General features: G+C 34.2%; 1 protein-coding gene and 1 long non-coding RNA gene across 2 annotated transcripts in view; one reads left to right on the top strand and one right to left on the bottom strand.

Moving 5' to 3' along the window:
• LOC111088047 overlaps nucleotides 1–3,263 on the bottom strand; it is a 24,509-nt gene extending 21,246 nt beyond the window's left edge. The window contains exons 1-3 of the long non-coding RNA XR_002612668.1: nucleotides 3,251–3,263; nucleotides 1,443–1,447; nucleotides 1,381–1,390 (exon numbers count right to left, since the gene is read on the bottom strand). This is a non-coding gene — a long non-coding RNA (uncharacterized LOC111088047). The remainder of the gene's footprint in view (nucleotides 1–1,380; nucleotides 1,391–1,442; nucleotides 1,448–3,250) is intronic.
• A 9,460-nt stretch (nucleotides 3,264–12,723) lies between these two features.
• Nucleotides 12,724–27,664, top strand: part of LOC106468526 — a 51,952-nt gene continuing 37,011 nt past the window's right edge. Inside the window, exon 1 of the mRNA XM_013928958.2 lies at nucleotides 12,724–12,835. Coding sequence (XP_013784412.1) covers nucleotides 12,778–12,835 — 58 coding nt within the window. The 5' untranslated portion in view covers nucleotides 12,724–12,777. The remainder of the gene's footprint in view (nucleotides 12,836–27,664) is intronic.

The raw sequence follows: 27,664 nt of genomic DNA on the forward strand, positions 1-27,664 counted from the left end.
AAGACTTGTATCGCTGAAGCTTCTCGGAAAGAATTTCTACGAAAAATTAACAAACGAACACCGACGTAACAGTAGAAAGTTACACACTGAGCTGTCTGAACTCTGTACACCGTGGGAAATACAACCCCGTATTATGTCATTGTAAATTCCTGAACTTACCGCTGATTCACCGTGGTAACGATTCTTGAAATACTTTCGAGTTTGGTCAATAAAAACACTTGATATACATATGTTTAACATGTAATATTGAAATTTTTCGTACTCGATCATGTAATTATAAAGTTCCCCAAAATCTGTACTGTCTTTAATACATTGATGCTGAATTATTACACACAGAGTATACATGTATATGTATATTTACCATATGTATGAATCTAATATTTTCCCTTATGGAGATCACATACCATATGGCATAAAACTTCATATGGATTGATATGCCAGCCAATAAATGTCATTGTGCGTGTGAGGTACTCTTATTAACCTTTATGAATATTAAACAGTCACAATTGATTTGGCTACGAATTTTATTCTTTTTCACAGTTGTATTCCAAATTGTATTCATGAAATTCAGATTCTAACAGAAAAATCATTTTCTGAAAAGCAATCTGACGATAACAAATTTGACCATCACACGTTTCCTATTTCCTGAAGCTAGTTGTATTCATATGTGAGGAAGTCTAAAAGGTTTGAATAGTACCGGATTAACGTATAGGCCACCAGGCCGTACAAGGGCCCCTTCCGATTACCCAAGTAAAAAAACAAAAAACTATGGTTCGTAAAACTAGAAAAATAGAGGCAAGAATGAATTGTTATCATTATTATTATTTCCAAATATTATCTGGACCTAGGGCCACACTAAACCTTAATCCGGCCCTGGGTTCGGTACTTTGTTACTCTGTAATCACTATTAATGTTGTTCATGTGAAAAGTCTTGACTGTACAGAAAGTGTCGTTTTCAAATTCTTCTTTCTAGATTTTACAGTGAAAGCTAGAATATTATTTTTATAAATATGTATTTGAAATATGGAAAATTGTTGAGTATGATATACGGCGTAATAAAATATCGCAATCAATCCAATGTGTAATTTAATTAGAAGTAATAAATAACATTACAGTTGATAGTTTAATGTCTACTTGTATAGAATAAGTAAATTAACTTAGTTAACAAAATCAACAACAACAAAAAAGTTCATTATGAATCCTTCATTGAGGTTTGTTAATTAAGATAAAATGCCATCAGCAGTCGGGTCAGATTCATGACCATTCCGATGATTGGGGCACACTTGATTCAACCGTTATAACTTTCCAGATTCTCCTCCATTCTCACACTTTCTACAGCTGAGGTCTTTCTTAGTCCATTACTTTATGTCATCCATCAACAATAGTAATACTTAATCTAAAATATTATTTGAAAACAAATAGATATATGAATCCACGAGTACAAACACTAAAAACCACAACAATAAAAGATTGGAAACAAAATAATTCAACAATCACGCGATGAAACTGGCGGCATTATGTAATTTTGGGAAGATCGTGGCCATTGGACATTAGTTGTTGTCATTATTAGTAACCTGGACAGGCATATTATCCTTATATTTTAAGAAGTCGGTCAACTTTGTAGAAACTATAGAAACAACCACGATGACCTCACAAGACACAAATCACCTTCGATGTATCCAAGTTATTCATTTGAAACATTACAGATACTTAAAGATCATATATCTCTAAAGGAACGAACCCAACTTAGATATATACTACCAACAACAACAAGGTCTAACCCTGTCACAAGTATTAGAAAACCTCTACATGGAACATTTCGAAGATAACGTCTTCAAAAATAACCAGGATTTGCCCTATAAATGTTGACGATACATTCGTAATATTGCACCACACATCAGGCAAACTTCCAAAATTCATAACCACCTGAACATCTAGCAATACAAATTAAAAATGAGAATAGAAGAATATGTCAAACTCTCATTTTCAGGCGCTGTGGTTATCAAGACATGATTCTTATACCACAGGATCTTACATAAAAACCAACAGGTACAGGTAAATTACTTGGACTATAAATCAAGCCGCCCCGACAATGTAAAGACTGGCATCTTCATAGACTTATTAGTTTTCATAATAAACAAAATAAAGAAAAAAAAACAATCAAGCATAAGCAGGAGAATACTTTAATTAAGATATAAAGTCAAAGATCTCCATGAAAATACAAAGAGGATATGTAAACTGCATAAAGTTCAAACAGTACTTAAAATTTACAACACAATACGATCGCAGTCAGTATAAGCCAAACCACTCCAATGGAGGACAAAGCCACCTTTTAGAATATGGAGTCCAATAGACAAGAAAAAGACCAACAAAGGCTAGAACATTTCTCCTGAAACCGTTCACATAAGTTAGTGCCTTCAAGTTCAAGTCGAAACGATAGCACAATAGCTTTTCTATTAAGATTACCCAGGATCGAATCCCGACTACCAAAGCCACAGTTCTTTCCAGGACTTCCTTGAAGACGGCAGCGGATTAACAGGATTCAAATTCGATGACGGGGAACCCACTTTGAGACTAATAATGGCTGGAGACGGCTTGAATGGGTAATGAATAAAATCTTTAATATAAGTTTAACATAACAGCAAATGTACAACGTTTCGACAAAGTACCTGATGATGACAAAACTCTCTCTGGTCAATATAGACCTAAATTAGGAACGTCGGTGTCTGAACTTTCGAGTCTCTGATCTGGCCACTTAGCTCATGTGTTATACAATGTACTTTTCAGGTTGAAAATACCAAATATATTGAAAATTATACAACGAACGGAGAAGCATTTCTGGTATCAACACTCGTTCTCATGTTAACTGAGTTTTAAACTACCTACACTTACTACTGTTAGTTTGTAATTCATGTTGATATTATGTTTAAAGAGTATAGGTAAAGTTACTCCAACTGATACAATGTGATGCTGTTCTTACCTTTAATATTATTACAGTTTTGGACTCTAACTTAGAATTCAGTACAGGTGGTGGCCGCTATATATCTTGAAGTAAAACTCTATATCTTGTTTCATTTTTCAAGAAGAAAAAACACGTTATCTGAGTTATGATCAAGTTTGTTTTGTTTCGGCTTAAACCCGTACAATGGACTATCTAAACTCTATCCACCGCAAGGAAGCGAGCCCCGGATTTTAGGATGATCGTAAACTTACCGCCGACCCACCGAGGGACCTTGAGTTAGGACACTACATTTTTCATCTATAATGCTGATAATTAAATGGTTCATATTCACAATGGTACGGCCCGGCATGGCCAGGTGGTTAGGACGCTCGACTCGTAATCCGAATCCCCATCCCACTAGACATGCTCACCATTTTAGTCGTGGGGACGTTGGTAAAATAGTAGACCAAGATAACCCTCGTGTAGTTTTGTGCGAAATTCAAAACAAATAATCATAATAGTAGAGACGATTTATTTACTACCATTGATAAATCCTTTTAAAACTGATATAGCTCTGCTGATGTGCTAAAGTTGTGCAAATTTGAATCAGCGTAATTGACAAAAATTAACAGGTAATAAAATATGCTCTGAAAATTAAAATAAAACACAAATATGAGGCATTTTTCTTCACTTTACTTACTCGTATGTGATACTTCCCTCAACCAAAGAACTATGTGATGGAAAAATTGGATGACACTTAAATTTGTAAACCTTTTAATGATAGGTAGCATTATCGTTAGTTTCGGCCGAATTAATTATTTATCTTTTATCAACATTGTGATCACTTTAACATTATTTTCTGTAGCCTCACATAGCTTGATAATAATCCTTTGGATACAGTCTATCTATGACAGTAGTAAAACCTTTGCTATCATATGCCTGTATTTTAAATAGTCTCTGATAGATGTACAAAGTATTTAAATTGACTGTTGCCTGTAGCCGTATTAATTGTGGCCCAACATGGCCAGGTGGTGAGGACGCTCGACTCGCAATCTGAGGGTCGCGGGTTCGAATCCCCGTCCCACCAAATATGCTCGCCCTTTCAGCCGTGGGGGCGTTATAATGTGACGGTCAATCCCGCTATTCGTTGGTAAAAGAGTAGCCCAAGAGTTGGCGGTGGGTGGTGATGACTAGCTGCCTTCCTTCTAGTCTTACACTGCTAAATTAGGGACGGCTAGCGCAAATAGCCCTCGTGTAGCTTTGCGCGAAATTCAAAACAAACAAACAAACCGTATTAATTATATTTTTGTTTGTACGTTGTTACTACTTGCAACGTCTCCCACAGAAAATCTGTCTTCATCTACTGTTGAAAACGTCAAACAAACGATATTAGATCAGTAATTTTTAGTTTGGTTCTTTTCTATAACCAAATAGTTATATTCGCACAGCGGTAAGTCTGCAGAGCTCACATCGCTAAAAACTGGGTTTCGATACACATGGTGGGCACCGATGGACTATTATATAGTTTTGTGTTTAGCAACAAACGAACAAACAAATACTGTAATATGTATATGATTATGTATATATTAGAAAGTAGCAGTGCTGGAAGTGTATCTTACCAAACATTTACTTCCTCTTTAACAGATAATATTAAATATCTAAAAGATCAAATGTAAAACAAAAACAATATATTATATCGATCACATCTTTTATTTAAAACTAATCTCTATGGATAAACCAAAGAATTATATGTAACTTGTTGGTATTTGTTACCATAAATTGTAAATATGAATATGTTTTTGTTTCATTGGAAAACTAATTTTAAGTACGTAATGCTCCATAATTAGGAATATACAAAACTGGTAGAAGTTGCGAAACTGTCATTTTCTTTGCTTTCAATTCCATGTGACATTCCTGCGTATACATACATACATACACGCACATTATTTACAGAAAAGAGACCTATTGTTACATCTAGGCCGTCACATCCACTAAACTAAACTTTAAAATGAAAATAAAACACTCAAAGGCAGCTCTTATCATTCAAATATTGATCAAACCTTCCTTAAATCAATTGCATCCGCCACATCTAAAGGCAACACATTCTAAAGGTCAACTACCATGATAGAAAAATAACGTTGTCTTAGCTGAGGATGACCTCTTTTCTACCCTGTCTAAATTTATATTTGTTTCCTCTAGCTTTACCATTAAAGTGCGAAAAAAAGAAGATGCCAACAATATCAATTCCCTTAACAGTCTTAAACCACTTCAAACATATCCTTTACAACTCTTCTTAAAAGAAAAAAATCAGAGAACTTAACTTGCTCTCGTATGAAAACCTTTCCATCCCAGGTATCGTCTTAGTAGTCCTCCTCTGTAACCTTTCCAACAGTTCAATGTCTTTCTCAAGGTAAGGAGCCCAAGACTGAACACAATACTCCAAGTGTGACTTAACCAATGACCTATACAATGAAATTACAACCTGTTTAGACTTGTATTCAATGTTTCTATAGATACAACATAAAATCCTATTTGCCCTGCCACAAACAACAGCACATTGTTTGGATGACTTAAGAGACTGATAAAACAGAACACCAAGATAATTTTTCTTCCATAAACTGTTAAAGTTATTACAATCAAAAGTATACCCATGATTTAAATTATGATATCCCATTAGTAAGATTAGTTTGTTGGTTTTGTTTTGAATTTCGTGCAAAGCTAACTGCGCTAGCCGCGCCTAATTTAGCAGTGTAAGACTAGAGGGAAGGCAGCTAGTCAGCACCACCCACCGCCAACTCTTGGGCTACTCTTTTACCAACGAATAGTGGGATTGACCGTCACCTTATAACGCCCCCACGGCTGAAAGGGCGAGCATGTTTGGTGGGAGAGGGATTCGAACCCGCGACCCGCAGATTGCGAGTCGAGCGTCCTAACCACCTGGTCATGCCGGGCAGTAAGATTAGTAAGGCAAATTTTTCCCCTACAGAAACCATGCTGACTATCGAACAACATTTTAAACTCTGTGAAATAACTTTTCAAAGCATCTTTTATCAGATTTCCAAAAACTTTTCCCACAACTGATGTAAGACTAATAGACCTATAACTACCTCCCTTGAAACTCTCAAGTAACATTAGTCAAGTCCCAATCTTCTCGTACCTGTACACTATCCAAAGACTTACAAAAAACATTAGCATGTAATTCATATATCCAATCATCCTTCAAATCTTTGGGGAAATATTATTTGGACCAGGAGTCTTGTTATTTTCTAAACTTCCCAATGTCCTCTTAACAAGCTCATTTTTTGCAGTCTTTTTTTCTATTTAGCAGCTGTTCAGGATGAAAAATATTGATTTACATTTCCTTAGTAAAAATTAAAGAAAAAGTTGAATAACTCAGCCATTTCATAATAATTAAATATAAGCATTTCTGTATATTTCCTCAAAGGCCCTACTCCCATCTTAATATTTTGCTTACCCTTAATGTTTACATGTTCAGCCAACCTTTTTTTTTATATAGTTTTCGATTTTCTAATTTACCGTTTGACCAACTCTTTTGATCTTTTATAATTCGCTAACTCGTCAGATAATAGCAATCAAAATGTGCATAATTTCACAATAGTCTATACTCAGCCGCCATCTGACGTAGTGAATATTATAATACGAAACAATAGTGATTATAAGTTTTAAGAAGTTGTACAAGCCTGTTTTTACTCAGGTAAGATATGTCTCCAAATTCAAGTTAAATACCTTCATTTAGCAATAACAACTACAGAAACTCAAGTAAAAACTAAAATATTGATCTCGTAAGGCCAATGGAGTGTGAAGATAAGGTCGAGAAAAGGTTAGAAGACATATTTTGGTTAAATTATCCAATGACAATAAAATTGGATTTTTATAAAATTAATAGAAACCAATTCTTTTTTTCATGCATGCAGCGCCTTTATTCAGCAAACTATAAACTAGCTTATATTTTGATTGGTGGTTAGTGAAATATTATATCACAGAAGTACTGAAAACAGTTTTAATTACATCTTACCATCACTCTTATTGCGAGATAATATTAGACCATGCACCGATCAACAGATCATGATTTGCCAAATACTAATGTAAAGTGGGAAACGCTTAAATTAGGCTTAGGTAAAAGATCACAAACGTACAATTGTTCTGAATTTGTCTCCTTTTGGAAAGAAACGATAACACTTTTAGAGCACCATTTTCCCCACTTTGCATAATTATCTGTGCAATGTTTTGTAATAATGCTTATCAGAAATTCAACCTAACATCTTACTAGACATTTCTGGTAATGTAAATAAAGTAACGACAGTTTTCTAATCTAGATAAAACTCAAATATAAATCGACGTTGTAGGTTACCAATAGCTCCTAATGAAGCTGTAATACCGAAATATTGAACTAATGAAAGTACATTCTGGAGATACAGGTCATTATCTTATATACATTAATAGAAATGTCTGGTAATATTGAGCTAATGAAAGTATATTCTGGAGATACAGGTCATTATCTTATATACATTAATAGAAATGTCTGGTAATATTGAACTAATGAAAGTATATTCTGGAGATACAGGTCATTATCTTATATACATTAATAGAAATGTCTGGTGATATTGAGCTAATGAAAGTACATTCTGGAGATACAGGTTATTATCTTATATACACTAATAAAAATGTTTGATAATAAACTCCAGTTTGCGTTAAATAAAAGATTAACTATAACATTATAATATTGTTTGTTTGTTTATATTTTGAATTTCTTGCAAAGCTACTCGAAGGTTATCTATGCTACCCGTCTCTAATTTCTAAGTGATAGACTAGAAGAAAAGTAATTAGTCAACTCCACCCACCGCTAACTCTTGGGCTACCCTTTATCAACGAACAGTGCGTTTGACTGTCATATTATAATGCCCCCACGGCTGAAAGGGCGAACATGTTCGAGAACGGGATTCAATTCCTTGTCTCGTAAATTGCGAGTCGAGCGCCTCAACCATCAGTCCATATCATCTCACTCGCGCGCCCCAGTGGCACAGCGGTGTGTCTGCGGACTTACAACGCTAGAAACCGGGTTTCGATACCCATGGTGGGAAGAGCAGAGATAACCAATTGTGTAGCTTTGTGCTTAACTTCAAACATCTCACTCGCAATGGAAGAATAAATACTGTTTTCAGTGAAGGTATTGTTGGTTGAAACAATGCTTTTATTGATTTTACACTGTGTGACTGAATTTATATTTCTGATATAAAAAGGGTTAATGTTGAAGCTAATGTTTTAGATTTAATGAAATACACAGAGATGTTGAAATGGTACGAATATGTTTAAATTCAAGTTCTAATGTGGTGGGTGAAACTCCATATAGTAAGATTAAAATATAAAAAAAATTGTGTTATATATTTAGTGCTTACAGTCGGTAACAGCTGTAATTGTACACAGAATAAGATTGATAATAATTTTAATTACCTCTTGTAAGTAAGTGTGACGTGACCTGTATATGAGAGAGGGGAAGGCTGTATTGTCCACTAGATTTTGTACAAATAATTTATGATTAGTGACCCGCTACTAACGAGTCCGTCTAATTCTTTTTTTTTACAGAGATATTCAGAATAAAGAGACAGATAGACACGTAATACAAATAATACATTTATTATATTCACTGACATAACAAACAGTTTACTTGATTATGCTCTAACTCATTAATCACTTTAATAATTACATTCTTAAGTTTCAATACTCGAACTTTAATAAGTGATTCAATTATCCTTTTAGCCATTCATCTTTTCACAGCTTAGTTCTTACTTTGTTTATTATTAAAACACTTATGCTTACAAAACTTTTATGTTGACATCTTGAAGTATGAAAAGAGGTGATCTTCCTATACTCTCATGATCCAACTTGATTACTGAAACTGACTACTTCTCATATGACTTAATTGCTTATGCTAGCTGAGCACCAGCTTTTATGATGTACAAAGTAGTCATGGTAACACGGGCGATTCTCATCAATCATGTATCCACACTAACCCATCGAAACAACGCTTAAATACGTATCCAGTGATGCGAAAATCGTGGCGAGGGTTAGATCCTACTTTTTCAAGACAAATAATAAAAAATATTATAATAAATAAAGGGAAAAAATCAATACCTCAAATTAAATACAAATAAATAGAAAAGTATAGATACAAGTGGTAAAGAGATTATCTATTCCCTTTTTGGGGTAATCTATTATAAAATTTCTGTATAAAAAATGGATCTAGATCGTCTGTAATGTGTAAAATGTTGAAAATAGCCGTAAAGGGTATTTTCTTTCAAAATATTATGATCGTTTAAAAACTCACCACAGGTCTTTGAAAAAGCCCTTTTCACAGATATGACAACCAAACTTTTAAAGTTAAGATCTAAGTCTTATTCCTGACTCTTTACATTGGTTTTTGCTAGTTACATCCATTGGCAAATTTGCAATAAGAAATCCGAATGACCAATACTTTCTACTACCATAGAGAGCATCCTTTCCTTCATTTGCGAAACTAACTGTTAGATTCAGGATCTTGAAGTGACCTCCGAAAGCAAGCATTACAAATCACTGTTGTCTGATAGGGATGAAATGTTTGATAATCATACCGATGAAAATGGCTTTTTCAAAAACATGTGGTGGGATTTGAATCAGTCATAATAATTTTGAAAAAAAAAAGCTCCTTTACGCCTATCTTCAATATTTTACACAGAACAGACGGTCCATATCCTCTTTCAGTACAGGAATACAGCATAACTGATTACAGATAAAAATAAAATAAAACATATTTAGCACTTGCATATCTATTTTTATCTTTATATCTATTTAATGTTTAACTGTTTCCTTTTATTTGTTTTGTATTGAAAAATGGAGGGGTGAGAATCTAAAGCTTTTGGACTACCCACCGTGGACCCGTCTCTGAGATTCCTGATGTAAATATAATATAAATCGGTTGTGATTCTCACATTACCACAATTAAGTCACTGAGTTAATTATTTCACAAGATCTAGCTATTGGCTCCAGAGTAAAGTCATATGTACGTTAAGCCTATTTTCTAGTGTTCTATCTAACAGTTTCTTCTATATATATATATATCACATACATTAGAGTATAATCACGTGCTGATAGTTTAAACTGTAGATGGTTGTCATCCAAACAATCTGACAGCGCCACACAAGTATAATGCATACATATAAATATATTCTCAACAACAATATTGTGATTATACTACTGAATCCCTGGATGGATAGACAATAAACGTATATAAATCAAAGTTCTGGCTGCTGGAGGTTACTCCATGCGACAAACTGAAGCGAATGTTCATATTTCACCAGAAGATATACGGAAACTGAAGAGAGTAGGTGGAAACTGTACTGTTGATAATATAAGCGGTCGAGGTAGAAAATCGGGACTCTTTTTAAAATGTCGATACATGATAATCCAGTAAAAATTTTACCAACGATGTAACTATATGCACAGATGTGAATTTTGTTTCCAGAGAGATAAGATACATGTAACCACAAATCGGTCTCATCTGATCTTTAATTGCTCAAAAACAATTGCTTAGAAGAGATAACTAAACCAATGCTGAAATTGGCATCAGACTTGAAATTTAAATTGTTTGACAACAATTGGCGATAGTTTGTTCGATGGCAGAGTGGTGAATGGTATCACAATCAACATACAACATCTATAGTGATACATGTTGGAGGAACCAATGCCAATGTGGGCTCTTGGTGTTGGAAATTTACACAAAATTGATGATACCATGACTGCTGACAAATACAATTTCATTCTTTTCCATCATTTCATTTCCTCAAAAAACAAGCCTTGTTGAGCAGGGATTCATCTTCAACAAAACAATGATTCTAACCACGCTACAAATATGGTGAAACGATACCTGGAGGTACAAAAGTAAAAGATCGATAGAATACCCACAACCATGACTTGGCCTGCACAATGTCTTTGCATGAATATTAATAAAGCTTTACAGCCTTAAACGGAAACAGAGAAGATCAGGGGTGAAATTCTGCCGGTACTCACCGGTACTGAATACTGGAACTTATTTTTAAGGCGGTACAAGTACCGGGATTATTTGAGCTACTTTGTCCTTTTTTTATGTTTAACGTAGATTTTTTTTCCTTTCAAAAACAGGTACACTTCACTCAGCTGAAATCCTCTACTTTTTTTTTTTTAGAATTTCACCCCTGGAGAAGGTCAAACAGCAACTATACAAATTTGCAATATGATGGCGAGCAATACAGGACATTTGAAACAATATTTCACAACCACACTTTGATAGATTGTGGTAGTACAAAAACAAAGTGTACTGCTCTGTTTAAAGCACCCACAAAATACTAGAGCATGGTACAAGTTATTTTCTTTTACATTTTCTGAAATAATGTATCTCACTAATGATAAATTGATCATTGTTTGTGACTCCTGTGTGCGTATAACTAATTTCAATACTATATTTCAAAGAAGAAAAAGAGAAAAATTCACATTTTCCATACAAGTATATCTCACTATTCCTCACTGAAAACTTAAAATTTATCTTTGTGATTATCTAGTTAAACCACAAATACATTACAATATATTGTCATATAATACAGACAAACATACCTATCTTCCCATCACATTTATTCTTTCTCAAAAACATTAAGCATAAATTAAAATTAATAAGTTCAAGTACTACTGACAAAAAAAAAAGGAGTTACTTGCCAGAGATAAACTAAAGTAAATGCTTACAGGGTGGAATCAAAGGGTTTTAATGTTTATTATCCTAGATTACGTATTCATATGCCTAATAAAACTAAACTTGGTCAGGTGGTTAGGGCGCTTGACTCGCAATCTGAGGGTCGTGGGCTCGAGTCGCCGTCACACCAAACATGCTCGCAATTTTAGCCGTGGAGACGTTATAATGTGACGGTCAATCCCACTATTCGTTGGTAAAGTTGGCGGTGGGTGGTGATAATGAGCTATTTTTCACTGCTAAATTATGGACGGCTAGAGCAGATACCTTTGCCCAAACTTCAAACCAAACTTTTGTAAATTACTTATGTGTTTGTGGTATTTGAGTTAACGAAAACTTAAGTTTAATGTCTTTAATAATCCTTATTGTTTATAATGTCACGTGAGTATCATACCTTTTTCTTTGTAACCTTTCATGAGGATATATGTATATATTCGAATGAGCGCTTACATTAGTAATAACTTATTAATATCTGCCAGTGATGGTTTCGTTTGTTGCAAGGTCAATGGTCAGTTGTGTAAGCATATCATATTACAATTTGCGGACATTCCAAAATCGTGTAACTTTATTAACTATAAACTCTCGGCTCCTTAAATCAGCATCTCCTTGAAATTAATAACATAACTAATATAATACATTTCTTAAACCAAACTTAAACAACTATTGAAAATATTAAATGATTTATAGAGATATTCATAAAATACGAATGAAAAACTAGCACAAGTAGTTTTACATTGGTAGAAATATAATTTACGTTTTCTATAATTACTAAATTGTACATGTCTTATAATGTTTTTTTTCCTTTTTCCCCTTTTCATTATCATATAATTCCAGTTTTTCTTTGCTTTAGCTGCAACTTATCTTAGATCCCACCTATAGCCTCATTGAGGAGATCTAATGCAATTAATGATCCCGCTGTGAAGCGGAGGAGAGAGAGGTCGCTTGTAATTGATGAAACTCGGGAGCCCCAACCTTAGCAGACGCTACACTATAAAGCGAGCGGTAACAGAAAAAGGTTTAGTCAGTTGGATGTAGTGAAGATAACGAGGTATTTTGATAATCAATGGTTCTCTTCAACAACATGACTGTAATTTACATTATATGCTGTGCTTTACTTCTCAGTAAGTACAACCTATTTTATGAACTGAAGTTAGAATAACTTTTTTTAAATTTAAAAGCATCCATTTTTGGAATTAAAATTTAGCTAGTTTAACAGTTCAATCAACAGAAGTAGTAAAAACTTGTTTAAAAGCAGGTTACTTATAAAAAAAAGAGGAAGAAAACTTTCTAAAATAAAATGGAGTATGTACGTTAATTTGAGTATGTACGTTAATTGGAACATGTACGTTAATTGGAGTATGTACGTTAATGTTTAAGAGTTAACTTAGCCAGAGGAGGCTTCAGCGGATTAGTATCCTTTATGGATTGCTATTAGCAGCATTTCGGGACGTTCGTTGTCCATAAAAGTTTCCAACCCAGTATATAAGGTTAAGTATATAATTAATACATGATGATTATTATTTTTAGGAAACTTAATCTAAGTATGGTGGTTTCCAGCTTAATTGGAAGTTTTGACTTCTAGTTCTATAGGTCTTGAGACAATACATGGAAAGTATATGATTTAACGCAGCTTTCACGATAAATCTCTTGTTTTTATATGTACTGATTTGTTGAAAATCATAAAACTGCTAAACTATACACGTTGACGCTAAATCTCTTGTTTTTATATGTACTGACTTGTTGAAAAATCATAAAACTGTTAAACTATACATGTTCGCACTAAATTTCATGTTATTATTTGTACTGATTTGTTGAAAATCAAGTAACTGCTAAACTATACACGTTGACGCTAAATCTCTTGTTTTTGTATATACTAATTTGTTGAATATCATAAAACTGCTAAACTATACACGTTGACGCTAAATCTCTTGTTTTTGTATATACTAATTTGTTGAAAATCATAAAACTGCTAAACTATACACGTTGACGCTAAATCTCTTGTTTTTGTATATACTGTTTGTTCGAAATCATAAACTGCTAATCTTTACATGTAACATTCTGTAAAGGGTTTTTATTGAACTATTGCCTACATTGTTACATAACACTATTTGCTTTCTTTCATATCTTTATTTTTGCATGTAATTTTTATAGTTTTAATCTATGTAATGACTAGAACTAAGCAATGGTTTGTGCAACTTAAAGTTTAAATTAAATAATTTTTAACTAGAACTCAAACACATATGATCATAAGTTTTACATTTTGAACACAGATGATTTGATTAAACTGTTAATTAGTAAACATTATAGAAGAAAGTAGTACTGCTTTTCTAAATAAGTTTACAACTACCGCTAGGTAGAGGTAGTACAAGTTTTTTTTTACATACCAAGGGCACGTGAAGTGGTATACTACATCCGAAATTTTCAATAGCAGTACTTTGTCTTTAAACTTAATAAAGAAATTTGAGTATAGTTTCAGCTTTTCAAATGCATTGTTAGTGGCTAATATCAGCTGTATTGTTAGTTGTTTTTATAAAGCAATTTATCTTTTAAAGACGTAAATCACTTCTTTGTTTCCATGGTATAACTGAAAAGCAGAATAACTTATAAGTTAATATTGTTTTAATGTAACTTAAACGTGATTATGTATTAACTTAAAAAGAAAACTTACAGGATGAAGCACCACGTTAAAATATAAAGTTTTCTTTTAACGTTAGTATATAAGTTACTTTTACTGAATGGCAATAAAACAAAATGAGTATGATGATTGCAAGAGTCTATGAAAGAACCTGTTGAGTGTACAGGATAATGATGGGAATGTAGTCCTAAGAAAAAAAACACACACTGTCAAACAGAAGTTTTCATTCATAAACACAACTGACTAACAATATACTAATTGTAGGGGTTAGGGGGGGGGTGTAGTGACTTACAATTTAACCTTGCTTTAGATTAATATAAAACTAAAGTCTGTTTCTTGGCGTCTTGAGTTATTACGAAAGACAGATTGTGTTTTATTTGCCAAATGCCACTGCCCTCTGAGTTTATACTCACGTATTCACGACTGTTACTTTCATGTGAACGCATAATTAACAATGAAAATACATTTTTATTTATAAAGTTTACAGGTAATATAATCACGTTAAAATGTTTCTAAAAGGTAAAAATAGAAGCCATGTAGTGTACTAATTATATTAACATATACTGACACTGTATAACAAGTGGTAGTGGTTCTCAAGAGTAATTATTGTAAATTTTATTTCCGAATCTTTACCATACACGGCGAGTAATTCACTCAAGTTAACTCGCCATTGTATGGCAAGACTAATTTAGTATAAGATTATTTGTCTATTGCTGTCATATGTAGTTGTCACTTGTCTGTAACGTTAAAATTGTTAGTTAGTGTGATAATAAAAAGTAGGTAAGATTATTTATGTGTTACTGGTATAGATCCTGGTCTAGAGTTAGTGTGCCGGACTGTGAATCTGATGATGCATGGCTCGAGTCCCGTTACTGTAAAATCGCGCTCCATGATTTGGGGTTGTGGATGACGGCTAAATCCCATTATTCAATTAGCGTAACTCAAGACTAGGTGATGGTTCTTGTTGACTAGCTAGTCAGTCTATCAGCTCAAAATTAGCGATGACATTGTGTAGTTTTCCGTGAATATCCGAATCAAACAGACACTGGTATATTTACTTATTTTACATAGCTTTTTCGTAATAACATCATTGTTAGGACTACCAGTAAACAAGTTCAAACGGTAAACATCATTTATAACTGAATAAATTTACTACGGAGTAGGCAGAAATCAACTTGTAAAACGTCATTACAGCTTCTACAACAATATATGGTTCACAGCCCATAGCCATAGTAACTCGCTCCGTACTTGTTTGTTTATACAAGTGGCGCTCAAATCTCATCATTCTGTCAGACAAGAGTAGCCCGAGTTTCGACGGTGGAAGCTATTGACTAGCAGCTGCTTTGCCACTAGTCTTATCAGTATCACTTCGAAGCTAGGACTTAAAGGACTATAAATTATTAATTTCATTAACAAATAAAAATAAGTCAATAATTATAGAAATACGATTTTTTAGTTGTTTGGAATTGAAACAAGGAACGTGTTTGTATCGAAACTGTGCTTTCCTGCTGTTTACGTGAGAGTTCTCAAGGGAAATATATGAACTGTGATTTTCAGAAGTTCACATATACATGTGCGTGAATATCAGAAACGGAGCCTCCGAAATTATCTCAGAGGCTCCGCCTTAACTCTTATATAATTGAAAACTAGTACGCTTTGCTCTATACGACAATGCTTTTTATTTGGATGTTACAATAATATTGAGTTAGTAGCGCTTTTAGGGCTTCGGCTTTTCTGCCTCGTTTAAGTAAATGGAGGCTTACGAGAGCTGCTGTAAAAGATTTGTTTGTTTGTTTTGAATTTCGTGCAAAGCTACACGAGGGCTATCTGCGCTAGCCGTCCCTAATTTAGCAGTGTAAGACTAGAGGGAAGGCAGCTAGTCATCACCACCCACCGCCAACTCTTCGGCTACTCTTTTACCAACGAACAGTGGGATTGACCGTCATATTATAACGCCCCCATGGCTGAAAGGGTGAGTATGTTTGGTGTGACGGGGATTCGAACCCGCGACCCTCAGACTGCGAATCGAGTGCCTTAACCACCTGGCCATGCCGGGCCTTGCTGTAAAAGAAGAAAGTACAATGTTTCTAAACCTAATATAACAAACCAGAGTAAGGTTATCGTAAGTATACACGTACTCAATTTCTCGAAAGTGATTTTAAAAGATAAAATAAGTACTTTACAAGGCGTAATTTAAATAAAGTATTGAAGGAAACAGTAAACGTTACACTCGCTGAAGTTGAAAATACATATTAAGGTCTAGGCAAGTGGTTGGGTTATCGGCATTACATATTTCAGATAGATTTGTGCTCAGATTACGCTTATGACGGCCATTTTTCTCACCCTTGAAATAAGAAATATTAAATAAGTAAAACTCCATCTAGTTGACAGGATCTGTTTTGTAAGTATTTAAATAGTGCAAGTAACGTTTGTTAACCTGTGTATAGTCTTTATTCCATACGTTTTTTAAAGGATTGTATATAGAAATTATACAACTTAAGAAAACAAATCTCAACAATCACATTCTGACAAAACTTTAACGCCTGTTAACATTTACTTTCTTTAACGTTTACTTCCGAGAATTCATGGCTCGCGACCTGTTACCGTTAAAATACACTTTGCACTTTGAGCCATTCGATCAGACAACATTATTCCACAAGTTAGTGGTAAATACTGTTGACTGACTGATACGTTTTATTCTATCAGTTCAAAATTAGGCGTAGCTATGCAAAGTTAGCCCTAGTGTAGCATTGTATGAAATTCTGAGACAAACACTTTCCTCCGATAAAGTCAAATACGGTGAATCCCATTGACAATTTGCAAGTGCATGTATGATAAAGGTAAAAACCTCTAAATAATAAAAATTAAGCACTATCATTCCCTTAATTTACTTCAGTATATGAAACACTCAGAATCTTTGTTTCATCTCATGTTATTTTTAATGACTTTTCCATTTCTTCTCACTTTATTACTTATTTTATTGTTCGATATCCAATTGTAATTAATATTAACTTCTTATTAAAACAAGTTACGTACATAGATCAGAATTAAGAATCAACCCAATAATTAATATAACTAATTTGATATACTTTTCTTACTTGTAATGATTAGAACACACTGTTTCGTCACTTGAATATTAATACGCTTTACCATGGATATATTTTACGACACGAGTTTCCGATGAGTTTGAAAGAGAAATGCAAATAACCAAAGTATCTCATCTCACTGGTGGCAAGTTTCTCAGCCCAATTATAATAACTCGCAAAGATGAAATGTTCTGGATAGTATTACAGGCTATATTCCAAAACTACGATCCTAGCATTGCCTATTCTTAGAATTAATTACATGGGAAAGAAAGCCGACTATCTGACATTATCTGAACGCCGGAATGGTAGTCTTATTTAACAAGTGTACTTACTTTGAATTCAAACTGAATCTTGAATTTTAATTCATTGATATTTTCTCCTAGAACTTTATCTAAGAAACACATTTAAAGCAGTTTAAATTCCATTATTTAAAAATTATCTCTCTCTCTCTCTTTGACATTTCTTAGAAAGGATGCTTCAGCCTTAGCGCTAAGTTTACGTCCATCAAAACGCTAATTCAATGACACCTGTCAGCCGAACGTACAACGTGTAATTAGAAAGGTATTTGTCATTTTAAACCAGAATGACAAATTATGCAAGACATAAGCTAAGCAAACAGGTCGTTCCTCATTTAGAATTTCTGAATAGAAGAAGAAGTTAGCAGTACACGCTGTCTAATCCGCTATTCTTAACCAAATAAAGGGAATAACAGTCATTTTTATAGTGAGGGTTCGAATTTTGGACTTCATATATAGTTGGCAACTTGGTACAATAACTACTAGGCTAGGCCTTGCCCATATAATTAGAAGGAACAATTAATTATTATAAATACATTGCAAAAAAAGTATCCTCACAAGAAATAATTTAGCTTTTGTTAACAATGTTCTACGGCAATTAATTGTTTATTCACGTGTTAAAACAAACGTATGCATAAGAATCCGTTTGGCTGTGACCGATTTGTTTTTGTAACGAAAGAGTGTAATAAATAAATTTATCTGGTAACCGGGTCGATATTTAATTATTCTTTTGCTTTATATAACTATAGGTCTTTTAAGACACATTTTCTCATCTGAGAGAGTTGAAGAGCGTTTTCAAAAAAATAACTGATAATACGGCTTTTCTATGTAATAAAAAAATGTATAACCTAGTGACTCGAGTCTTTAGTGTTTTCACCATATCAACAGAAGGTTGAATACGCTATATTAAAGCGATTTTGAATATACACATTATAAATTCTTGTGACAACCGCAACCGATATACAACCGCAATGGAACGGATTGTATCAGAACTACATTTTGACATTATTTGATTGTTTTACGGTTTGTAAGTAGTGTGATGCTACCAAAAATTGCTTGCTTGAAGGGTGTATAACAGCGCTTTCCGACGGAAAACATTCATACACTCAAGTCATAAAGATGTGTTCAAATCGGAGATGTAGAATTTTCAAGACAGGGATATCTTAATGACGTTGGAAAAGAAAAAGGAAAATGTATCATTATGGGTACTCTAAGACCACCCAGATAAAAAAACCCTGCAACAATTAGTTGCCCTGTCGTGGTAAGCTAAATGCAGCGTTTTGTTACAGCTGAAATCACACGAACGTAATGACTTGTGGCAAAAGCAGTCCTCATACACTAGGAAACAGTAGTAACATAATCAAAAGGATCTACGTCTGGAAAAGCAACACAAATTACTTCCACAACATATAAGTTCGACCTTGGAATATCTCAATCAGCTGGAGAATAAAACGGACATCCATGCTATTCTATACAAAGAAATATTCTGTATGATCGAACTGCCCCCAGTGGCACAGTAATATGTCTGCAGACTTACAACGCTAGAATCCGGGTTTCGATACCCGTGGTGGGCAGAGCACAGGTAGTCCATTGTGTAGCTTTGTGCTTAATTACAAACAAACAAACAAAGTGATGGAACTGTTGAACTTCGCACTAGGAAAACCGTCGTCTTCGTACACTAGATGGAAAACAATCAGGGAGGAAGGGTGTGATTTGCATAACAGTAATACGAAGAAGTCTTTTTTTCAAGGAAAACTAAGCTGCACAGCTATTGTCAAGATGCACGATCATCAGATGGAGCATGACCAGATATTGCGACATGAACTGTAACGATGTTGAGGGGGCTTTAAAATCATTTTGATATAATATGCTTAAACTTTGCATACCGAACCCATTCAGTCGTGTGAGAAACTGCCTTTGAAGCACTCTTTTTGAAAGGGTCCATAGAACTCGGAAAATTTAGAAACACTGTTCTGAGGTTCCCAGCCAGTAAATCGGTTAATAACGTCTGACAGTTGGGATTCCTTATCGAATTTCTGCTTTTCTGAAAAATGAGATTCACAACTCGAATACGTATTCTGAAACAAAATAATTCCTGTCGAAAAGCAAACATTTAAGTTTCTCCAATTTAATTTCCTAACTTCCATCTGCACGAGGCTACTGTCTACCATAAGTGTGAAAACGCCTAAGGGAAAGCTTTGATGGAGAGATAAATATAAGCTCAATACTAAGTCCAACATATACAGATCTTACAGGAGCACTGTATCTAATATGTTCAACTATCAATGTTATATACAAATCAACCAATAGATTGTTATTGACAACTTAAGTCTAACTTTTATTTATACTTCTTCGTATGCTTCGTTAAATGGGTTATTTAGATTTGTTGTAATGTTTCTAGATGTTGTTGTTATTGCTTTATTATTTTTTTAAAAATTTAATATGAAATTTCACTACATTCTTCCCTCCTCAAAGATCCAAATTTTGTAATTATTTTAATTTTATTGTCAAAACGGGGGGAGGGGGGCCTGTATCCACCCTTGAGATGTGTTTGCTTTACAAAAGCGGCAGTTAATCCCGATATTCCAACATAGCCCTTATGTAATGGTGAAGAGTACTGCTAACTGGCTTCAATAATTAATTAAAATTAAGAGTCTGGAGACGTAGTTTAATGATTAGCGTGCCTGGACTGTGAATCCAAAAGTCCATGGTTCTGACTTTATGGCAAGGAAATGCGATTCACGTTTTGGGGACACGGATGCGCTATAAAAGTGATAGTCAAATCCTACTATTATGTCAGACAAGATTTGGCGGTGGGTGCTATTGACTACCATCTTAGATCAAAATTAGGGATGACTATGAGCAGATAGCGCCTGGATAGTTTTGCGCGAAAAATCTGAAACAAACAAACAAAATTAAAGATGGTTATATCAGAACTCTAGCTAGGGGTCTCTGACATGGCCGTTTAGCCTATATGTGCATAAGATGACGTCCAGGTTGAAAATTTTAATTCAGATTTTAAGAAAAATTAAACGTAGTTATATCACATCAATTTCATTTTTGAAAAGTTGATGTATCATTTATGATATAATAACAGTATATGATTTCAAGGCTATGCTGATACTCTAGAATATGTCTATTGCAGCATACGGAATGCGGCACATGTATAACTTATATATAACTTTGCTTCATTATGTAGGGGAAATTCACATGATTACACATCACACATACATGGAAACCAGGCTTATTCACACCTGTTTGTCTTATCTAACAGCATTAACTAGAATATCCTGTTTATAGTGATATTTAATATCTCATATTACAAAAAAAAATTCTCCAGGAAACGTTTCGAGCATATAGAATTTTAAACAGTAGGAGATAAGTTAAAGACATGACTTTATACAAACTCGGCCTTTACTGATCACCTACCAGTTTAAATTATTCATACATCCAAACATGTAAAAAGTTACAATTAATATACTATAGTTGTTAATCTGACAGTAATATTTGTTCTTCAATTCACAACTGTATGTAACTCCTGCTAGTATGTTGATTTTTTATGCCTAATAAGCTCTTTCATGTGTGTACTAGTATCATACCACTTAAACCACACATTATTTTAACCGTACTTAAACTTTTATAATAATATATAAAGCATATTACTTTAACCAGACTTAAAATTTTGTGACAACAGTTAAAACATAGATTAACAAGATTTAAAAGTTTGTGATAACAGTTAAAGCATATGCTACTTTAACTGGATTTAAACTTGGGTGGCAACAGCTAATGCATATATTACTTTAACCAGACTTATTAAACTTTCGTGACAACATTTAAAGTATAGATTACTTTAACTAGATTTAAATTTGCGTGACAATAGTTAAAAAATAGATCACTTTAACTAGATTTAAACTTGCGTGACAATAGTTAAAACATAGATCACTTTAACTAGATTTAAACTTGCGTGACAATAGTTAAAACATAGATCACTTTAACTAGATTTAAACTTGCGTGACAATAGTTAAAACAAATCTAGTTAAAGTGATCTATAAGCTTGTGCATTAAGAACTTATTTGGTAACACTTAAGGTTACATTTTCGTTGCTTCATTTGTTTTTCCAAAGGAAAATTTTTATTGGTGATGATAAAAAATAATTGTTTATCGAAAGGTTCAATACATGTAATCAAATGACAAGAGGATGGTCTAATTAATACTTATCCCTGAAACCAAAGTACAAAGTGCGTGGTGGGATCTGTTTCTCTGATTTATAGGTGAGTGTAGAATTCTTTTTTGTAACCTCTTCTCTGGTTCCTTAAGTTCAAAAATACAATACATCCATTCATATCCTTCACAGCCACTTACTTAACACTAAGACAGGCTACTACTGTTCTTGGATTTTGGACTCTGCCATTTTCACTAATGATATCACTCAGATTACGAGTAAAAGATCTCAGTGCTAAAGCTGTGGGCCTCTTTTATTACTCGCATTAAAAAATGTAAGAAGTTGCCACCTTGATTACAACGATAAATTACGTCACATCGATGATGGAGTTACCAAAGATCCAAAGGGAATGAAGGGCCGACTATAGATAATGTTTATTGGTAGAATTACACCCATTACGTAGTCACAGATTTTGATTTGAAAAAAAAAATGAAATGTTCCCAATCGACGTAGAATTGTAACTACACATTTAATCACGTGTCTTTTGGCTGTGGCATAAGTAAGCGATAAAAATATCATATACATCTGAACAATAAAAATACAAACGTGTTGTTTATAGGCATAAAGTAACCATAACCGTATATAGCACGAGAGGCTGTTCCTAGATAAACAACCCTATCGTTCCACCTCTTTTGGCAGACACATCTCGAAGAAACAAGTCAGAAGTCACTCGCTGCGCGACAGAAAACAAAATATGTCTTTGATATTTAAAACCTCACGACATCCAAGACTATTGCAGAACATTATATCCCAGGACTTTGGTTACCTAAAACAAATAAAGATTTAATGTTCTAGTTCGTTTGTTTTTCTCTTTGTAATTATATTCCTAATTCCAAACGAAAACATAAAAAGAACATAAAAAGTTGGTCCTTGTGATATATATATACGCGCTTGTCACGTCTTGCTGTGTTATTATTGTATAGATTTATTTAACCAATAAACATAATTAAAGTTTGAATATTTTCTTATTTATCATCTTCTCTTGTACAGCATTCATAAAAAGGTTTTAATCTGCATTTGTAATTAATTGTTGTTCAAAAAGATCACTTTAATAATTTTGCCCTAAACAATGTAAAACTACTTTCATTGTTAGGAAAATCCATGACACTCGTACACAAGGAAATGTGCTCATGATTTTGATTATGTGTGTAGTACAAACAAAATAATGGCAAAACAAACAAACAAGACTTAATACGGCATTGACCTTCCAAGAATCTTCACGGACAACACTGATTCGGTATGATGTTGGGATGTTTCTAAAAGGAATATTACATCACCAGAAAGATATGGCTCCATTGTTTTTAAAAATCCAAACCGCAGCAGGAAAGCGGTTTTGAGGTGTAGATTCAAGAATATCCTATAATGGTTTGATGAAACTGAAATCTGGCGATTATGTAGGCAGGGGTGGATGAGGAAATGCTTCATCATACTCGGAAAACTAGCCTGCAACAACTCCTGCAGTGTGAATAGATGCTTTGTCATTTCGAATGAAAGGACCACTAGAAGTACGACGTTATAAAGCGAACTCGGTCTCCTAGTGCGCTCGTATAGTCACTAGCAAATATCTATACCTCGAAACGTGTCATAACGGGACATTCTCACAGTTGGAAAAAAAAACATTAGGGTTGTCCGCTTTATTGGGTGTCTATTAGCATATATATTTCATGAGAAGAGAGTGAATACTAATTCATGTGAAAAAAAAAAGGTTTAGTTTCTGTTCCAGTATCTATATTTTGTGATCTTTTCATCATTACGTATAAAAACGTGCGGTTTTCGATGTAATGAATAACTTATGTATAATTTCTTTATCATGCATGGTATCCTAGATGATGGCTAGTGTTGCTTCCCTCTTTGATCACAAAGTGCTGTGCTGACCTAACCTGCGATTGAACAGTTGACATCTGTTTGCTCCAGATACACATGTGTGAAATGGAGAGAAGCTAAAACACACTAGAGTTTCAGTAGATACTCGTTTGTTTGTTTGTAATTAAGCTACACAATGGGCTATCTGTGCTCTGCCCACCACGGGTATCGAAACCCAGATTCTAGCGTTGTAAGTCTGCAGACATACCGCTGTGCCACTGGGGGACAGTAGTAGGTACTCGAATCTACTCTAAAAATGGTCAAGTCTAAATATTAAGAAACGAAATCACTAGCATTCTCATTCCGAGGTGTCTAGAATGTGTGTGTAGATGTGTCAAGAGTGACATTGTCTAAGGTAATAGCAGTATGAACCGTAACTATTACATCCTTAAAGGCCATGGAAAACAATGGCTGAAAGACCATTATTTATGTGGTCGGGACCATTAGATATTTCAGAGTATCACCTGTTTTTATCCCGAATTCAAGATCAAGTACTTTAATGCTTCTTAAAAGTTAATGTGCACACTCAACAAAATAATTTTTGTTTAAAGGATACAACTTGTTTTAAATAACATCGTTAAGGTACCAGACACAAAATAGTTAATTAAAATAAATGACATAATTTCATGTGATAAGAAAACTATTCAACGCTGACATACTTACATAATGCTATTATTAGATCAAATAAGATAAAGTGTGGGTCAGGCATGGCGTAGTGCTTAGCGTGCCGGGCTGCGTATCGAAAGGTCTAAGGTTCGCTAATATGCTCCGCATTCTCAGCTGTGTGATATGGAAGTGACAGCCAATCCAGTTACTCACCATCAAAGCCGGGCAGAATCTTGTGATGACATATACTGCTAAACTGGCTGCCTTTCCTCTGATAAGTAGCTAAATTAAGGACGGCAATATCTGAATCCTTAGGGGGGAGAGGGCTTTGACCAGGATGTCTAAGCCATGTGAGCGTTAGGTACCGTGTATGTTGAAAATACAAAGTCAGATTGTCGTTATTTAAAGGTTAAAATAATCGCAGTATGTTATTTAACTCCGAATGTAGCTATTAGTTCTAAAGTACTATGCGATGAAGAAAACATTCACAATTTAATCAAATGATTTGTTTTATTGTCAGCAATCCTTCATCGTAAAACAACCTGTAAAACGTACTCCAATAGTCATCTGGAAACGTACTTTGTGTATGTTATAACAGTCACTATGAGCAACCATGTATACACCCATGCAACACTCAACTTCTGATTATTTGATCTTCTTCTTCACTTGAAATTTATTAGGTAAAAGTATAAACTGTGTAACAGTGTAAAAACAAAATCCCCAACGTTTTATACATTTACTTCAGTATTTTACAAACGGATCGACGTCTTTCACTGTAGAATTTTATCAAATGTTAACACTAGTTGTCGCTGTACAAATAATTACTATGCTACCTGAACTAATCGTATTGTATTGGGTTGATTTACTTATAACAGCCTTTTAAGAATGTATGTCTTTTTGGCTATATAATATTTCTTATATTAATCGTTTTCGAGAAATCAATAGAAAGGCTTAGTTATTCTAAAAATGAATTTTTGAGACTGTCTTCCCAGGTAGTAATAGTGTTTTTCTCAAGATTTCATAACTAATTTCCCTAGAAGTAGTAGGAATGTCTCTTACGGATTTTGTAACTAGCTTTCCAAGCAGTAGTAGTGACTTTTACGGGTTTTCGTGACTAGTTTTCCTGGTAATAGTAGTGTCATTACCGGGTTTGCGTGACTGGTTTTCCTAGTAGTTGGATCCTTTCTAAGATTTTCATGACTAGTGTTCAGGGTAGCAATAGTAATAGTATTTTCTCGAGTTTTTATGACTATTTTTAGTGTATAAAAGTATCAGAATTCATGATCAGGATACAGTGTGATTCAAGGTACTTCAAGTTCTGTAATTTAGTGTTAACAGTTGGATCAGCAATTGAATGACTGTGAATGACCGATGTACTTTGGCGCAGGCGCGAAAGAGAAGTCATCACTAAATGCAGTCACACACTTTCTTGTTGATTATAATTATTCCTGTCTTGTTTACCCATATACCTTACATCAGGTCTAACATAATATCGGTTAAGTTTTCGGTCTATAATATGGGGGTGAATGTGAGTGGGTTGTCTCTGGCTGTATCTTAAAGGTTGGTGGATGGAGAGATTACATAACAGTTCACTGTAGAAAAAAAAAGAATGTAACACTGCAGAAAAAAGTACTTTCTGGCTAGCCCAGGCATTTTGTTACAACAGTTTCAACAAATAGATACACTATTTGAAGGATTCTCTTCACATGATATATATATATATCAAAATACAGATTAAGTATATTTTTACACCCAAACTCTACGCAGTCAACGCCCTCTGGTAGCAGCAGTTTAGACTACAAACACAAATTACAGAAGTTACACTTTTTACCAAAGATGGTTGAACCTCACTTTGAACAGCTTTTGTGATACATTTTTATTGTTTTGATATTAATGAATTACGTTTGTGGTTTTCATCCTGTCTTAGAGTTAGACTCGAAGGTGGATGCAAGTGGGTGCCGTCCACCCACTATCTTTTTGGGAAAATGTCATTTTTCATAATTTCATTTACTTTGTTATTTGTATTGAATAATAGTTTTGGAAGGCTTGAATTTTGTTATATTATCTCCACGTTGGGTAGCCCAGTATTGTCCACTAATTTTCTGTTTTGAGTCTAACAATGGAGTTAATAAACTTGAACTGTTCTTATAGTAACTTTAAAGTGTAATTAATACACCAGTTTTCAAATGTATGCGATCGACGTGAACTAAGTGAGTTTCGCAAGTTTAACTTTTCTGGTGTCAAACTACGATGGTGTACGTCGTCCAAGGGAACTTGCATACAGTTTGAAGTATACTGATGTTTTGGATAAGGAAAGTATAGTTCCCACAAGATATATTAAAGGGAGTCAGTGAAGGGAAGTTATTTCTGTTTCAAAACTGGGATACTGCCAAATAACCAACAATCATTGTACCTTTCGTTCAGTGCACGTGTTTGGTGCATTTAGTGTTTCAAAGCTTGCAATCTCTCCTTTTAAGAATATCAGGCTGTATGTGAATATAGAAAGAAGTTAAACAGGTGGCCATTGGTAAGACGAATTTTTGGATCTGAAGTGTTTAGGAACAAAATTAGTTTTGTATAGTAGTTGGAGTTACACTTACTGTAACTTGACTTCCCAAATGTAAACCATACATTATGTTTTTCAAATTTCTTTAGTTAGTTTGCGAATCCACATTACTAAGAAATAAGCAGTGTATATATATATATATGATGTTCTTCTGGATTTTGTGATCGTAATTTGTATAACGGTTTCTAATGTTTAGTATGCACTTAAAAATCTGAACTATAACAAATCCTACTCTCTCTCTCTCTTTCTTACCCTCCTGTGGGTCAGCGGCAAGCGTGAGGACTTGCAATGCTACTGTCCGAGGTTCGATTCCCTGTGGTGGACAGATAACTTGTTGTGCATCTTTGCGATAAAAAAGTCTGGTTTGACGTTGTTCAGAAGTTTCTTGTTGTCTATATCCAGCTTGCCTTGATGATTCTGACTGAACTCTGGCTTTGTGCTGTGCAACAGTTGCTTGCTGTCTTTGAATAGCCTGCCTTTCAGCTTGAGCTAGAAGTCTAACTTTACGTTGTTCCAAAGTCTCTTCCTGTATTTGAGCAGCCTGTCTTGCAGCTTGTGCTTGAAGTCTTTGAATGCGTTCTTCTTCTGTTTCAGCTGCTCTTTGTGCTTGCATTCTTCTAGCGGCAGAAGACTTTCCATAGAAAGGGCGTTTCTTGGGTAGCATAATCACCTGTAT

The sequence above is a fragment of the Limulus polyphemus genome, unplaced genomic scaffold (genome assembly GCF_000517525.1).
Source record: "Limulus polyphemus unplaced genomic scaffold, Limulus_polyphemus-2.1.2 Scaffold3042, whole genome shotgun sequence".
NCBI lineage: Eukaryota > Metazoa > Arthropoda > Merostomata > Xiphosura > Limulidae > Limulus > Limulus polyphemus.